We start from the raw sequence: 15,092 nt of genomic DNA on the forward strand, positions 1-15,092 counted from the left end.
TATTTAATGTATTTTGACCGCGAATGCACCAGGTTGATGAAAATAAACTGGTTCTTTAGCTGATGATCAGGCAGCTAATACATTTATTTCTCCACTGCTTTGACCAGTGGATCACTAGCTGCGACTGGATTAATAGCCACCTGATGCCTTGGCTGAAAGTGAGTTAGCTGAAACAGTGGATGAGGCTACAGCCCATTACACAGAAAGACTGGTGTAAACACCAATGCCAACAGTTTCCTCTGCACCCAAGAAAGTACGATAAGGATGCTGTGTGTGAGCTTGCATGCTCTGACTGAATAAACTTGTGTAGGCCAAGAGGTTACTGTAAAATGACCATTAAAGCCATCAGAGCCCATTATATAATTATTTAGTTTGCTGAGTTTTGTCTCTGCCGCACTCAAAATGATTTTCAGTTGCTATTTCTGTTCATGCTACATTATGTTACGGTACCTTGGCAGCCAGTCCTTTCACCGAGGGTGGTATAACCATCAGGACAGATGCATAAATAAGAGCCTTCAGTGTTTAGACATTCTCCTTCTCCGCAGATTCCCACAGTGGTTTCACACTCATTGACATCTGTCCCAAACAAGAATACATGTACACACAAGGTAAGCTTTGAGAAATGCTTCATCAATAATGGATTATTTTATGTGTCATTGATTGACAGTGTTTGTATATTGTGTGTATACACCTATGCACGATCTCCCATCCACCAGCTTCAGACCAGTGGGGCATGTGCAACTGTAAGAGCCAAAGGTGTTGGTGCACTGACCTCCCAGACATAGACTGGTGTTTACACATTCATTGACATCTATAATGAAACAAACACAAAAATATGTCATCAGTTTTAAACAAGCACTGGGCTCACTTTGAATTTGTCAAAGTTTTGGGCAAAATTGGACCACAGCAAACATTTCAGAAAAGTCATGCATCATCAAGAAGTAATGGCCTATTCCGACTATAGTAGATTATACTGCGCTGAAGTGGGTCACTGTATGATCTCTATGATTGCATTGAGATCATAAATTTAAGTGAATCTCCTGTTGTTCTGTACCTTCACATGAGAGCCCATCGGGTCCCATGATGAAGCCTGGGTCACAAACCATGCAGGAATAGGAGCCCTCTGTGTTGGTGCAAACACCCATGGGGCACACACCTGGAGTCGTGCACTCATTAATGTCTTGTGAGACAGAAGAAGAAGAAAAGATTAGCTATACTGTAGGTTATCATTTTAAGCAAAGGGACTTTTCAGAGTCTTATCTGCTAAAAATCATTAATGGCTGAGTGTGTCAGCCCAAAATACTGCTTAACATACGGTAAGTAAAGCCTTCTTTATGAGATCGCATTGACAGTGGTTTATTAAAAAGAGTAGAGAGATAAGTATGGAAGAAAGTCATGGAATCCAAAACAGCAAGCTATTACAGGTAGTGTACAATTACTATATCTACAAACATTCACCGGTTCGCTGTTATGTGATCACTCAGTTCCTCAAGCCGGTACAGATTATATTTCACAGAGCAAATAGTGTGAGGCATTGTTAAGTTTTGCCTTTGGGTGAACAGACCAAGTTCAACAGGGCTACAGTACATGGTAGGCAGGGAAGTGGTTGAGTTCATTGCAAATTAAGCCCTTAATATTTTCCATGGCATCATAGATATGCATTAAAATCCTATCAGAGTCTGACTTGGGCTCAAACATGTTTTGTAAAACTTTTTCCCAGCACAAAGTCAAATAACGGTGGGGGATCTTCCGTTTCAAGCTAGATCTACACTTTCATTCAAAAACACACATAAGCATACATATGACTTACTGAGGAAATGTTTGAATCTACTGCTTCCCATGAAGTCATGACAGATTCAACCTCCCTAGCTGTTGTTTCACTGCATTGATCTCATAAATCATGTCATGGAAAATTACTGAGAACAGTAAAGACTTTCTGTAATCAGGATCTAGGACTATTGCAGCACTCTTTCCCTGTGGTCTATAGGTCTACCTTTTGTTACTATAGGGACTTAAACTGTGCTAAACAAACTGGGAAATACAGAGGTATATACAGATTCACCTTCACAGCTGTAACCATCCTCAGTCGGTTGCAGGCCGGCTCCACAGCTCCTGCAGGTGTAAGATCCTGGGGTGTTTAAGCACAGCTGGCCCAGGCACACATTAGCCACCAAACACTCATCCACATCTGGACACAAATACATAGACACATCATAGCAAAGATTACCATCTCTGGCTTCAAAACAATAGAGTCTGCCAATTATAATCAGTTAGAACGGTATTAAATGAAACAAGGAATTACAATGTCGACACCTCCATCCTTTTAGCTTAACTATCTGCAGGATGTTTGCCTGACATCATCTTATTCTATTTGAGGCCTGATGTCTCACTCTGTTGAAGAATGATTAAATGAGTGGTACCAGAGGTGGAGGGCTCTGCGATCCAGCTATGATGTGATGTCTAGAAAGAGTATTTTAAGATCCTAAGTTTAAACAAAAGATCTTTTGGTCCAAGCTGCCACACCTGATGTTGTTTACATACAAATTGAATCAGCTGGAAGCTTGAACATTCACCAATAACCACATCTTTATTAAGTATTAAAACATGATCCTCTGTTTGAATAGAAGAGGAAGCTACACACAACTGCTCAAGTATACTAACATAACAAAGCACATTCCTTCACAAACACAGCCAAAAGCCTTACCATCACAATGTTTCCCATCCTCAGAGACTCTAAAACCTGGTTGACAGATGATACATGTAAAGGAGCCCTCTGTGTTTAAACATGTTCCATGGGGACATGCAGTGGGCAATGCACACTCATCAATATCTGGTATGAAAAAACAAACACAACAAAACGGGCTGTCAAAGCAGGACTGGGACATCTAAACAGCTAAAAACCACTAACATTAAAACAATAATGAAAATAAAAGAGAAAACAAAGTTCACCAAGTCATTTCTTTGGTGTCTGACTTTAAGATACTGGACATGCAGAGGTCCACTGAGATAAGTGGTGTGGCATAAACCAACCTTCGCACAGCTCTCCGTTATATGAGACTTTGTAACCTGTAGGGCAGTTCTCACAGATGTAAGAGCCTTCTGAGTTTAGACAGATTCCATTGGCACACGTAGACAGAGACTGGCACTCATCTATATCTGAGTAAAACACACACCAGGACATATCTGGACATCACTAAAAGACTGAATGACAGGAGTGTTTAAATGGTGAGCTGACAAATTGCCCAAAGTGGTGAGTATGTCCTTAACAGTTGTAAGAGTAAAGACTGAATTTTACTAAATAAACTAAAGCTAGAATTACCTTCACACGTCTGCCTGTCTTGAGAAACCCTGTAGCCAGCCTTACACCTGGTGCAGGTGTAGGATCCCTGCGTGTTAGCACACACACCACCTAGACATAAGTCACCCTGGGCGCACTCATTCACATCTGGAAACAAAATTCCAAATTTTCACTATTTAGCAGTGTTTTAAAAAAACCTTTTAGTGTATATTACTAGACAGCAGATTTCACATACCTTCACATCTCAGTCCATCAGCAGATGGTCCAAACCCAAGGCTGCAGTTCTGGCAAGTGTAGGAACCTGCTGTGTTGATGCAAATTCCCACAGGGCACGCATTACCAGTTGCGCACTCGTTGACATCTAACAAAAAGAAATAGTATTCAGACATTATGCTGTTGTCAAGAGAGCTCCATGGACACAGAAGAATGCAGTGATAAGTTACACCCAACAGCTTTACATAATCCTTTGCAGACCTTCACAAGCTTTGCTGTCTGAGGTGACTTGGTAACCATGGTTACAGGTGCATTTGTGGGTGCCGTCCAGATTGACACAGCGGCCATGGAGACAGACTCCCAGAAGCACACATTCATCCACATCTGGAGGAAAGATGCACAGGGAAAAAAATGGGGGCTTGCTTCAGAAAAAAAGGACAACTGCTAACTAGTTGAAGCGTTTTTATAAACTTTCAATGGTGCTGTCAAGGCTTCTGAAGTAGTACTAATGACACTAATGACAAAGCTGTTTCTTTGATAAATGGGACGTTAGAAATGTCTGACTGAGGTCTGACTGACAGTTACCTTGGCAAACATTGTCCGGTGAAATTTTGTAGCCTTGGAAACAGTTGCACCTATAGGAACCTTCAGTGTTGACACACCTACCACGCCCACACACCGATTGGTTCAAGCACTCATTTACATCTGAGGACAAAGGGAATTAGAGCAGGACTCATACATAGGAATATGATTTTTGGTTTTATCCTGCCACAATAACATTGTCATTACAGGATCAGTTAAAGCAAAAGAAAAAAATAATTTCCCATTTATATTTAGCAATTATTTTCCCAGGTTTTGTTTGGTGAGACTTTTGTGGTCAACCCACTACAATAAAACTGAGAGAATGCAAAGAAAGTGATGTTGAATATTTCTAAATGTATGTACTACAAATGTTACTTCCATGGTATTTAGGTTAAAGCAAAAAATTCACTATGATGCTGGAAAAAGAAGTAGATGCATGGCAAGTAGATATCACTAGAGATATGAAAGATTATTATTTTTTTTTAGGTGAAGCCCAAAAGTGCTGCTTCAGTAATTGCTTGAAGTTGTTTAAAGCTGAAATAAACAGCACCTGTGGGATAACCATGACCTAGATAACTAATAGTGACCACAGTCAGACAGGTTGGGTGAACCAACCCTGATCATCCCCTGTGAGAAAACTGCCTTTGGAGCAGGAAACACCATAAAGATACAGAAAATTGAAATAATGACCTGTATACAAAATAAGGGCTGTATAAGCATTTTACTGCAGTAAAGGGAAACAGCAATCACAGCATAATTAGTGTAGAAAATGACTGCAAACAGCAGTTGTTAAATTACATCAGTGCACAGACCCAAATCTCATTCATAAAGGCCTTTTACTATTTGTGGCAATAGCTGTCTTTTCCACTTCATGAGTCAGAACAGTTGACCCAGGAATTATATTAGTGGGAAACCTCATGCAGAAACAATGTTTTATAGTGGAATTTACCAAGTGTTAACAATTGAAAGTTTTTCAGGTTTTAGATTTGGGAAGAGAAAGCAAGCTATGTCTTATTATATGCGTGTAACAGACATACCGTAGAAAGAGAAATTAGTATAGGAAAAGTATTCATCTGTAAAGGAAGTGGAGATAGGAGATTACTTAGGTGATTTTGAAATGCAGTGAAATTACAGACTGTTTGGTTTTGCCTAGTTGTGGGCACTGCCAGATGTCAGTGTGGCCAGTGCATGTGTTTCTGCAAACATCTGGGATCTCTCAGTCCATCATGATAAGGCCTGACAAAGGAATGGAACTGGTTCCTCTGTCACACTAGCAGTTAGGCTTAACCAATGATCTGGCCAATTGGGCCCAAACTACTGAGCTCGCGTCAATTGACCGTAGCAAATACTGGACACCCAGCACTTGTGTTGCCTGTTTTATGTGACACCAAAGTATCAGACAGACAGTACACTGGGTTACTGCTGCTTGTGTAAATGTTCAGAGTAAAAATATTTGCCTGTCAAAGCAGGACTGGGACATCTAAACAGCTAAAAACCAACAACATTAAAACAATAATGAAAATAAAAGAGAAAACAAAGTTCACCAAGTCATTTCTTTTGTGTCTGACTTTAAGATACTGGACATGCAGAGGTCCACTTAGATAAGTGGTGTGGCATAAACCAACCTTCGCACAGCTCTCCGTTATATGAGACTTTGTAACCTGTAGGGCAGTTCTCACAGATGTAAGAGCCTTCTGAGTTTAGACAGATTCCATTGGCACACGTAGACAGAGACTGGCACTCATCTATATCTGAGTGAAACACAGACCAGGACATGTCTGGACATCACTAAAAGACTGAATCACAGGCAAGGAAATCCTGAGATTTGAACTAGTAAAAATAACTTTCATATTTTCCATCCTAATTCAATCTTTGCTTTTTACATTTATAGAATGTTTACTCCAAAACCTAGTTTTGTAAACAATCAAAGGGGTGCAAGGTAACAGAGGGGATGCGATAAGTAACAGCAGTCCCACTGTGAGGTAATGGGCAAACTGAATTTAAACCAATAACAAATGTAGTGTGGCGCGTAGTTTTCGTGTATTCAAAACAAATTATCTGTAGTAATAGTTTCACATACATCGGCAGTGACTGCTCGGTCCTCCCACCTGGCCAAACAGAGGTAATAAAGCCTTGCTGGCCTACACTGCACTGTACAATGGCCAGATCTCCCCAACAATAATACACTGTTTGTTCAAAGCTGTGGCCAAGAGAAAATATTTGGACTCGAAAACTAAAGTATTATAAACAATCTTCTTACAGGGGCTGGCGATATCGAAAGATTAGCCATAACATGGTAAACTTGTTTAAACAATATGAGAGGTATACAGAGATTGCTGGGTGGAGGGGCTGATACAGAATTTCATTTGTGGATGAAGAAAAAGGGTGGAGGTTTGTGCTCAACTCACGCAAATTAGCATTATCATCACTGTGGTTTTAGGCTGTCATATACTCCCAATAGTAGACCACACAGGACATAAAACATCTATTATAAAGTCTGATGAGACATAAAAAAACAATTTTATTCAAATGTGTGCACATCAGCAGCTGGTGTGTGCCTTTTAGAAAAGACCTGAAATTTAGGACATCTAATTCAGCTTGTGCTATAAGGTGAACGGAACTCCATCACAGGTTGTCAACAGGTCTTTAACAGTATGGCAAGTTGCCATGTTGCGGTTATTTTTGGTGATGCCGACCAAGATTTGCAGATTTGTCTACGTAAGTGTTACCTAATAGAGGAAGTAATTTTACAGTGTAAGAGGGAAACCCAGCATATTTCCATGCAGTGGTTGGAAACAGTCACAGGAGTTTGGGTGGTGGAGGTGGTGCTGCTGCTATGATGGGGTGTGGAGTTGGAGTTTCCTTACCGACACATCCTTCACTGACAGGCCTGAACCCTGGGCCGCAGGCCTGGCACTGGAAGGAGCCCAGAGTGTTGACGCAGACACCGTTGGGACAGGAGTACAGATTTTTGCACTCATCTACATCTGCTCAGGGAGAAGGTGGGACATGAAAATAATCATTTGAAATAGTTGATAACGGAACAATGTGCACATGTGTGGATGAAAGAGGGTGTGAGGTTACAAATCCTAATACGCACAAAGACATAATCTCTCTGTCATGAATTAAGCAAATCTTTCTTTCTGGCTTTGACTAGAGGAAAATTCATGTGTTTTGTTGCCAGCTACACTTTTACTCAAAGCAACCAAGAAATACTGTACGTACTGCTAGGATTGTGCTTTTATATGAATTTGACTAGTGTGCATAGGTGCTTGTTGTGTATATGCATGCATGTCACCTTCACACAGGCCGCTTTGAGACATGGTGTAGCCACTGTTACATTCGCAGGTGTAAGAGCCTTCTGTGTTGACGCATTTGCCATTCTGGCACTTGTTGGGCATGCTGCACTCATTAATGTCTGCCAGTTCAAAACCAAGGAGAAGGGAAAAGAAAGTGAGTATTGTGTTCCACAGCATTAATTAGGGCAGGATGCTTTTCAAAAGAACACTTCTAACACACACAGACTTGCAGCACTTTAACAAAGAGTTAGGAAGCTAGCAGCTAGCGGTGAGTTTTATCCACTGGAAACATTGTAGGTTTTGTCTCACCTTGACAGAACTTCCTGTTCTGGGTGATCACCTGGCTGTATCCACTGTGACACTGACAGGTGTAGGACCCATAGGAGTTTACGCAGAGGCCCTTCCCTCCACATGGGTCCTCGGCACACTCATTCACATCTGAGATTGGAGAAAGAAAGAAGGTAAAGACAGAAAGCAGAGTAGAAGAGGTTAAATGCAAAAATGAATTTCCATTGCACCAACAGAGTCTGTAAACTTTCCAAGCCCTGACTGTGGAGGTCCTCTACGGTAGAGGCATTCCACAGTGATGGGCCTGAGCCCAGCTGAGCGGAGCGGAGGCTGCAGCCAAGGCCTTCAACGGATCACAGCACAGTGGCAGCTCTTTTGACAGCCGGTATGCTGTTGTCAGGCATGACAGAACAAGGCAACATAAACAAACGGTTCCCTTTCTTTTTGGCTCGTTTTATTTCTTAAGGCTTCTGTACCTTGTCATGTTTGGTGTTGAAGACTTGCGTGCGGTGAGATGATGACAGACCAGTTTCTCTAGTGTCAACATGTGTTTCTGTGTGCCACTCCTTCCCTTTATGTGTCCATGTCCCCCATTGTTGCTTACCAATGCAGTTGGTCTGCAGTGCACTAAGCTTGAATCCTGGCTCGCATTGACAGGTGTAGCCGGTCTGCACAGGAATACATCTCCCACGGCCACATATAGCGGGTGTTCTGACACACTTGTCATTTCCTAAAAAGCCAAAGGGGTAAGCTTTATCATTTCAGAAAATCTAATTCATCTATCACATTGACTCCATGATTCCATGGGAATCCGCCTTAGTGCTTCAAAGGTAGAGTCTTGGACTGTTTTACAGTGCTGTACTATTCTAACATGTGGTATAGAGTGCTTATAAAGGGTTTGATTAGAAACCAACCTTGGTCATGCACAGTAGAGCTGGACTTTAGTATGGTTGTCCTTATTCATCCAAATGGACCGTAATATTATTATTATTAATAATAATAATAATAATAATAATAATAATAATAATAATAATAATAATAATAGTAGTAGATTTATTTAAAAGCACTTATCAAACAACGTAAAAATTGTTGTACAGTAAAAAGGGGAAAATAAAATTAATAAATAAGTAAAATCAGGGAAAATATAAAATCAAAGAAAAACACAAAGTAAAACCATATACAGTGGCAGAGATCGAAAAACTACTAAAACAAGAGTCTCATATCTCAGGAAAAGAAATTCGATAAAAATGCGTTTTAAGACGAGACTTAAAAGATGACACTGAATCAGACAGCCTGATTTCTTCAGGCAGGTCATTCCACAGTTTTGGAGCCATGATGGAAAATGCCATGGTTTTTAACCGAGAAGTTGGAATAGACAACAATTCACTGTCTGATGATATTAAGTTTTGTAATGGCACATATGGAGTTAAAAGATCAGAAATGTAGGAGCAAAACCAATATATATAAAACCAATGCTTTATAAGTAATCAATTAAATCTTAAAATTTATCCTAAGATGAACGGAGAGCCAATGTAGAGATGCAAGACAAGGAGTAATGATGCTGAACTTCCCAGTTCAAGTAGGAGCCGAGCTGCTGAGTTCTGAACAATTTGTAGCCGTTTTAGGTCCTTTTGATGAAGTCATGAAAACAGGCTATTGCAATAATCAAGATGAGGAATAAAAGCATGAATAATAGTCTCAGCATAAATTACAATTTAACATAGGTCTGCTCTTTGCAATATTCCTAAGATGATAAAAGCAGGACTGAACCAATTTAGTGATGTGATGCTTGCAACTCAAGTTGCAGTCAAATAAAACACCAAGATTTCTGGCTTAACGAATTTTAATAAAGGCCCTAAGGATGGGAGTATATAGCTGAAAATGTGTTGTGGTCCAATCATGAGAATGAGATTTATTTGAATTTAATTGAAGAACATTTAAGGACATCCTGTTTTTAATATCTGACATACAATCTTGTAGAGAACTCAGCTTACTATGGTCCATAGGAGTAATAGGGAAGAAAAACAGAACACTAAACTTGGCCTGTTTGTCTGGCTGAGGAATCAGAGAATCTTTTTTCTGTAGAATTACAGTAAATTATCTGCACTTGCTTAAATCTTCTATCACCCTTTCTTTTCTCTCTTTATCATCCAAACACACATTCTCCATGTCTTTCCTTCTTCCTCTATTTGTCATAAATCTGGCCACTGTCCTCTTGGAATACCTCCCCCCCTCCATGAGGCACACTCTTTCTTGTTTTCATGCCATCTCACCCTCTGTGCAGCACAGCATCTACAAGCCAAGTTGGCTTTGAGGAAAAGGGTCAAATGAAAGTGTAAGACATACTCTCCCCAGTTTAACTTTGGGTAAGCCTGCAAAAATGTCTCAAGAGCTGTGCTTGTTCCTGTTTGTCATACAGCTTCACACCCACCCAGTGAGTCTTTAGTCTATTATTAGTCTATTATTTTATGCACCCTCATTGAATAATTTATGTTTATCATATGTTATATAGGTACAATGGATTTATGTACCTGCTGCTGACTCTGTTTTAATTGTGTCCTTTGAATCTGGCTTCAAGTTGTCAATGGATGAGTCTGGAGAGGTCTCTGTGAGGAGGGAGGAAGGGAGTGAGTGTGCAAATACAGAGCACCATACATGCTGTCTCACAGAATAAATGATCACATTCTCCACAAGCACAGATATACTGCTTGTTTTCCCATTACCATTACTGTCTTAGCTGTCACTCAACGGGCAACTGCATAAAAATTATGTGCCCTTTTATCTAGGCTAGAAACAAGTAAAATAAATCAAGTGGAAATATTAAATGTAGCTAAACTTCAGACTATAATGTCAATGTTTTCAATGGCATGACGGCATAGCAGGCAAGACTGCCATCGCTGTGCAGAAGTGAGCAATTCATGAAAAAATACAAAGATGTGTTTCTGTTAAGTCTGTGTTTTATTAAAATATCTTTTTCCTTTCAGCTTAGAGACGTTAAAATAAATCACAGAAGCCATTAAACAACAGTGGTCAGGCATTTGTTGTGGGTAAACAACTTGTGTTATAAAAAACATACCTGGAAATGTTGGTGGTAAGTCAGTCACAACAGCTAGCTATAAAACAAATAAAGATTAGTTGTAAAATATGGGCTACCATTTCATAATTTGAATTCATATTCATATGTATTATATTCATGTTCATACAGTGTATCTGCATTTAGTGTCATATTCACTGCTAATCAGCTGTGTTTCTACGGAAAATGTGTTCTGAAAAAGTTCTGTAATCATAGCAAATCTTCCAATTAAGAGAGCTACAGCATATCACTATAAGATAAACAAAAAAAAAAGCATGTGCAAAAAGGATGACAGGGACGGAGAACCTACCGGGCTTAGTATTTCCTCATCTGCTATGAGACAGAAAGAAGAGGAAAAGTTTACCAGTAGCAAACATTGTCATTCTGTTTATAATAACAAGTACAATCACTGACAACAAACAATATACACAAAAACCCGTGTTCTCTTCAGGCGCTTGACTCGCAACTTTGGAGGTCTTGGTTTCTAATAAAACAAAGCTCATGGCACATTTATCCTCTAAGCCAGACAGGGAGGGCTGCGTCACAAAAGAAGTGCTCAACTGAAGACTAATGGAGAGGACAAATGCAAAGGGAGACAGAGAAATTGATATCTCTGATAATGAAGACAAAAAATTCCTAAATATTTACATAATTGTCTCCTTAAATAAATCAAAATGTCACAGCTGTGCCAATAAAGAAACTCAAAAGCATTAACTCAGGAATGAACATTTACAGAAAATCCTGAGGATTAAGATGTATGGCCAATGTGGATTACTTGTGAGCATTTCTGTATGTTCACAGAGATTTCACTTTGATGGATAGTGAACATGAATACTCCACTTAATATGTTCAATGTTGGATTGGACCAAGCATTTATTTATAAAGCTTAAAACATCCTGTTGTTGTTTGGGTTCTTACACTGAAATCTAATCCATTTACATCAAGTAGGAAAAAACCCCATTGTGCAGTCACTCAGCTGCCCTGTATTGTTTATACTGTTTTTTTTTTGTAAAAATATTTAAGTGGTTAAGTGAATACCCTGTTTAGATGACTCTGAGACCTAAGCATTAATAGGTACATTCAGCAGCAACAACTGTTCATCTTTTCATTATCTAAAGTAAACATTTACTAACCTAAAAGAGAATTTGGCAAAGATTTCATGTTCTAAAGATTTTCTTCTCACCTCCTGGCTGTTTAGGTGTCTCTCTGGCTGGGTGAAAGGGACGGAGGGGCTGCTCTGGACTGAGAGGATACTCATCCGGTTGCTCAGGGTATTCTGGGTACTGGGGGATTTGGGGTGTTTGTGAAGGCTGGGACGATGAAGGCTGAGCGTATGTGGGATTCTGCTCCTCCCATAGAACTCCCGTGCTCTGCAGATCCTCTTCTTCCAGCTGTCTGAGAGAAATCTGCACATCAGAGCGCAAGTAGGTATATCCATGACCAGCTGGGCAGATCTCCTTAAAATGGTCTGTAGGGTAGAAAACATATCATCAATCAAAGATTCATAGAAAACATTGCCTCTTTATGGTGCTCTCAGGTTCCAAAACCTATCATAAAATACTGCCATATTACTGTTCGATATTTAGTTCCATAAGCCATCCGTGTAATACTGTTATGTTGAGCTTGCTGGGCTCTACTTTGCACTGTGAATGAGGGGGTCAAATTTCTGCTATTACTGCAGAACGAGCTAGCTGGCAAGCCAATGACAGCTGTCACAGAGGGCTACAAATGAGGGGATTTGAAAAGGTTCAGGGATATCTGCAAACCAAGAGACTCAGCCATGACAGTGGTGGAAGTAGAGGGTCATGTAATACTGACTGACCTGTAAACTCTTTGGAGGCTAATGGTGGTCTGGCTGGTTAGATAAAAGGGAAGGAATTGCACCTCTTTGTGTCCGGGCCCAACAACCTTCAGCAATGGTGAATCCATTACAGTTGAAAAGCATAGTGTCCCCTACCTGACCTGAAACCAGCAACTCTACTCCGAAAGAATCTGGAATAGAGATACGAGTAATGACAGATATGTGGTCACTGTAAATGCCTGTGTAAATGCAGGAAACGTGGATATGATAGGCTCCTGAATGATGAGTTTAAAGTGAGGGGGAAATGGGGATATATAAGATCTTGAGCCACATTAGCGAAGTAAATAAGAAGTGAAAGTGAGCAGGCTCCTGTTACCAAATCTCAAGTAATAGGCAGAATATGGCTCTAACAGCTTGTCGGGCAGTTCAAGAACCAGTGTCCGAAATAATCAGACACTGTGTGAGTGTGTGTGTGTGTGTGTGTGTGTGTGAGTGTGTCTGTGAGTGAGTGTGCAGTTTCAGTCGCGGTTCAGCAGCAGCATGGAGGTCTGTGTCTGTGATATCTGATATATAGCAATCCCAGTAAATCATTGGCCAGCACAGACACTCCAAAAACCAGCCTGTTTCTCTCAGAGACTTTGAAGATTAGATCGGTATGAAAAAAAAGATGACAACTACTTCCCATGTTTCACTTGGCTAAGCTATTTATTTCTGCTGTGAAGCATTGCCGGTCTATTAGTGGGGTTTCTCTCTGAGGGTTGGAGTGATAACACAAGACTGACTCCCACTATTGTGTAGCCTCCAAAATATGAAAACTGTTATGTTTTTGGTCCTTTTCCACTCTAAACACATTTGGTTATTTTGAACTGCTTAACATGCCTGCCAAAGAGCAAAATGGTGACTGCTTGCGTGTGCTTTCACTACCATAGCAATCTATTGCATAAGATTACATGTGACATTTTCTATCTGCAAAAGTGTTTAACCCAGCAAAACATGCTTTACATACAGTAAAAAACAGATACAGAAAGTTAAGCTTACAGGATGATATATGAGGAAATGTCAGAGAAATGCATAAGTAGCAGTGCACAACTTTCTGGGACACTACCTGATCCTGGTAAAGGACAGCGTTCACATCCAGCACCCCAGGCCTTGCCTACTCGACTGCAGCAACAGATTTGCTTGGTGATGTGTTGAGCAAGGGGCATAGAACATGTGCCTGCTGACACTGACCGATAGCACAATTCCCTATGGTCAGACACTGCCTTGTCAGCTGAGAAAAAATCAATACATCAATCAAGTAACTCAATTAAATGCATAAGAGAACTGTGATCTTATATCAAGAGTTATGATTGAATTAAAATCATTAATACTTACAGACACAGTGACTCCTGGCAGCATCTAACATGTAGCCTGGTTTACATGTGCACCTGTAGCTTCCTTTGGTGTTGAGACATTCAGCATTTTTACAGATCCCAGGCAATAGGCACTCATTGACATCTGTGAAATATGCAGTATGTCGGTTATCCGGTATCTAGTACATTCTGATTATGGAAATATTATGAAGTCATGTTTTTCCCTTGGCTAAAAAAGTTTGAACTCCCACTGAACCCCTCAACAAAACTTGGTACAAGGGCCGATATCAGATTTGGTGAACTGCATTTCACATAGAGTACAGACCTTTCGTGCTTGCAGACCGGCAGAGATGACGTAAGGCTTTAGAGACCATTTACACCTTGAAAGGTGACACATTATATTGCTATACATCATGTACCGCCAGCTGCTAGGAGGCGATGAAATATGTAAACTTAGAGGATACAGATTTGTCTTAGAGCTATGTAGTGATGATTGATGACATAGGGGAAATACATTTGACCACTGTTAGACAGAATAAACTGAAAATCATGTATCATTTTGACTCCAAAATATTATAGCTGTATATTGCTCACGTTCAAAACGTGACAGCCAACAGACATGGGAGGAAATCGCAAACTGTTTAAGATTCAGATTTTTCTCTAAATCTTTTCTTTACAATGTCCAATAAGGTCAGGTTTAAGTCGAAGGGAATTTTCTCTCTGTCTGACCTGAACTGTGTGCATGAGGGATATGTTAACCAGTGATGTTTGTTACTGCTCAAACAGTCATTAAGCAAAATGGAGGCAAGTTAGCCAGTTAATGTGCGAGTCAACAGCATAGGGGGACATATTTCAGGTGCTTAGTCATGAAATCCCACTGAGACCAGGAAAAGTTTGTTGTTTTACAGTGTTAAACAATGAGTACATCATTAGGTCTTTTCCCATTGCTTTGATGACTGGAACCTGACAGCCTGCCACCACAGATTTTCCCAATTCTAATTAATCTGCTCTTGTTTTGTTATTTTGCTTCCTGCTGGAAAAAGTGAGCTTATAAAGGACTGAGGCTGATAAATTCTGTGGATTGAAGCAAATCCAGGGAATTCCTCAGTGTTCCCTTTATTGTGCAGTTGTTTTTACTTTTCCGTCTCTGTTACTGTTTGTTTTTCCAGTTCTCTTTTCACTTTCA

At 40.1% G+C, this 15,092-nt stretch overlaps 1 protein-coding gene across 3 annotated transcripts in view; it reads right to left on the reverse strand.

Annotated features, from left to right (window-relative positions):
- LOC137101404 (latent-transforming growth factor beta-binding protein 2-like) overlaps positions 1-15,092 on the reverse strand; it is a 77,072-nt gene that overhangs the window by 15,873 nt on the left and 46,107 nt on the right. The window contains exons 10-30 of one of the 3 annotated variants that reach the window (XM_067479809.1): positions 13,929-14,051; positions 13,660-13,824; positions 11,937-12,221; positions 11,064-11,083; positions 10,757-10,793; positions 10,212-10,286; positions 8,285-8,410; positions 7,702-7,830; positions 7,392-7,511; positions 6,961-7,080; positions 5,719-5,844; positions 4,097-4,216; positions 3,773-3,895; positions 3,534-3,659; positions 3,320-3,445; positions 3,031-3,156; positions 2,705-2,830; positions 2,063-2,188; positions 1,055-1,180; positions 692-811; positions 451-576 (exon numbers count right to left, since the gene is read on the reverse strand). In XM_067479809.1, the coding sequence (XP_067335910.1) occupies positions 451-576; positions 692-811; positions 1,055-1,180; positions 2,063-2,188; positions 2,705-2,830; positions 3,031-3,156; positions 3,320-3,445; positions 3,534-3,659; positions 3,773-3,895; positions 4,097-4,216; positions 5,719-5,844; positions 6,961-7,080; positions 7,392-7,511; positions 7,702-7,830; positions 8,285-8,410; positions 10,212-10,286; positions 10,757-10,793; positions 11,064-11,083; positions 11,937-12,221; positions 13,660-13,824; positions 13,929-14,051 (2,571 nt within the window). Of the gene's footprint in view, positions 1-450; positions 577-691; positions 812-1,054; positions 1,181-2,062; positions 2,189-2,704; positions 2,831-3,030; positions 3,157-3,319; positions 3,446-3,533; positions 3,660-3,772; positions 3,896-4,096; positions 4,217-5,718; positions 5,845-6,960; positions 7,081-7,391; positions 7,512-7,701; positions 7,831-8,284; positions 8,411-10,211; positions 10,287-10,756; positions 10,794-11,063; positions 11,087-11,936; positions 12,222-13,659; positions 13,825-13,928; positions 14,052-15,092 lie in introns of all 3 variants that reach the window. The other 2 variants (XM_067479808.1, XM_067479810.1) reach the window with 2 other exon arrangements.

The sequence above is a fragment of the Channa argus genome, chromosome 16 (assembly GCF_033026475.1).
Source record: "Channa argus isolate prfri chromosome 16, Channa argus male v1.0, whole genome shotgun sequence".
NCBI lineage: Eukaryota > Metazoa > Chordata > Actinopteri > Anabantiformes > Channidae > Channa > Channa argus.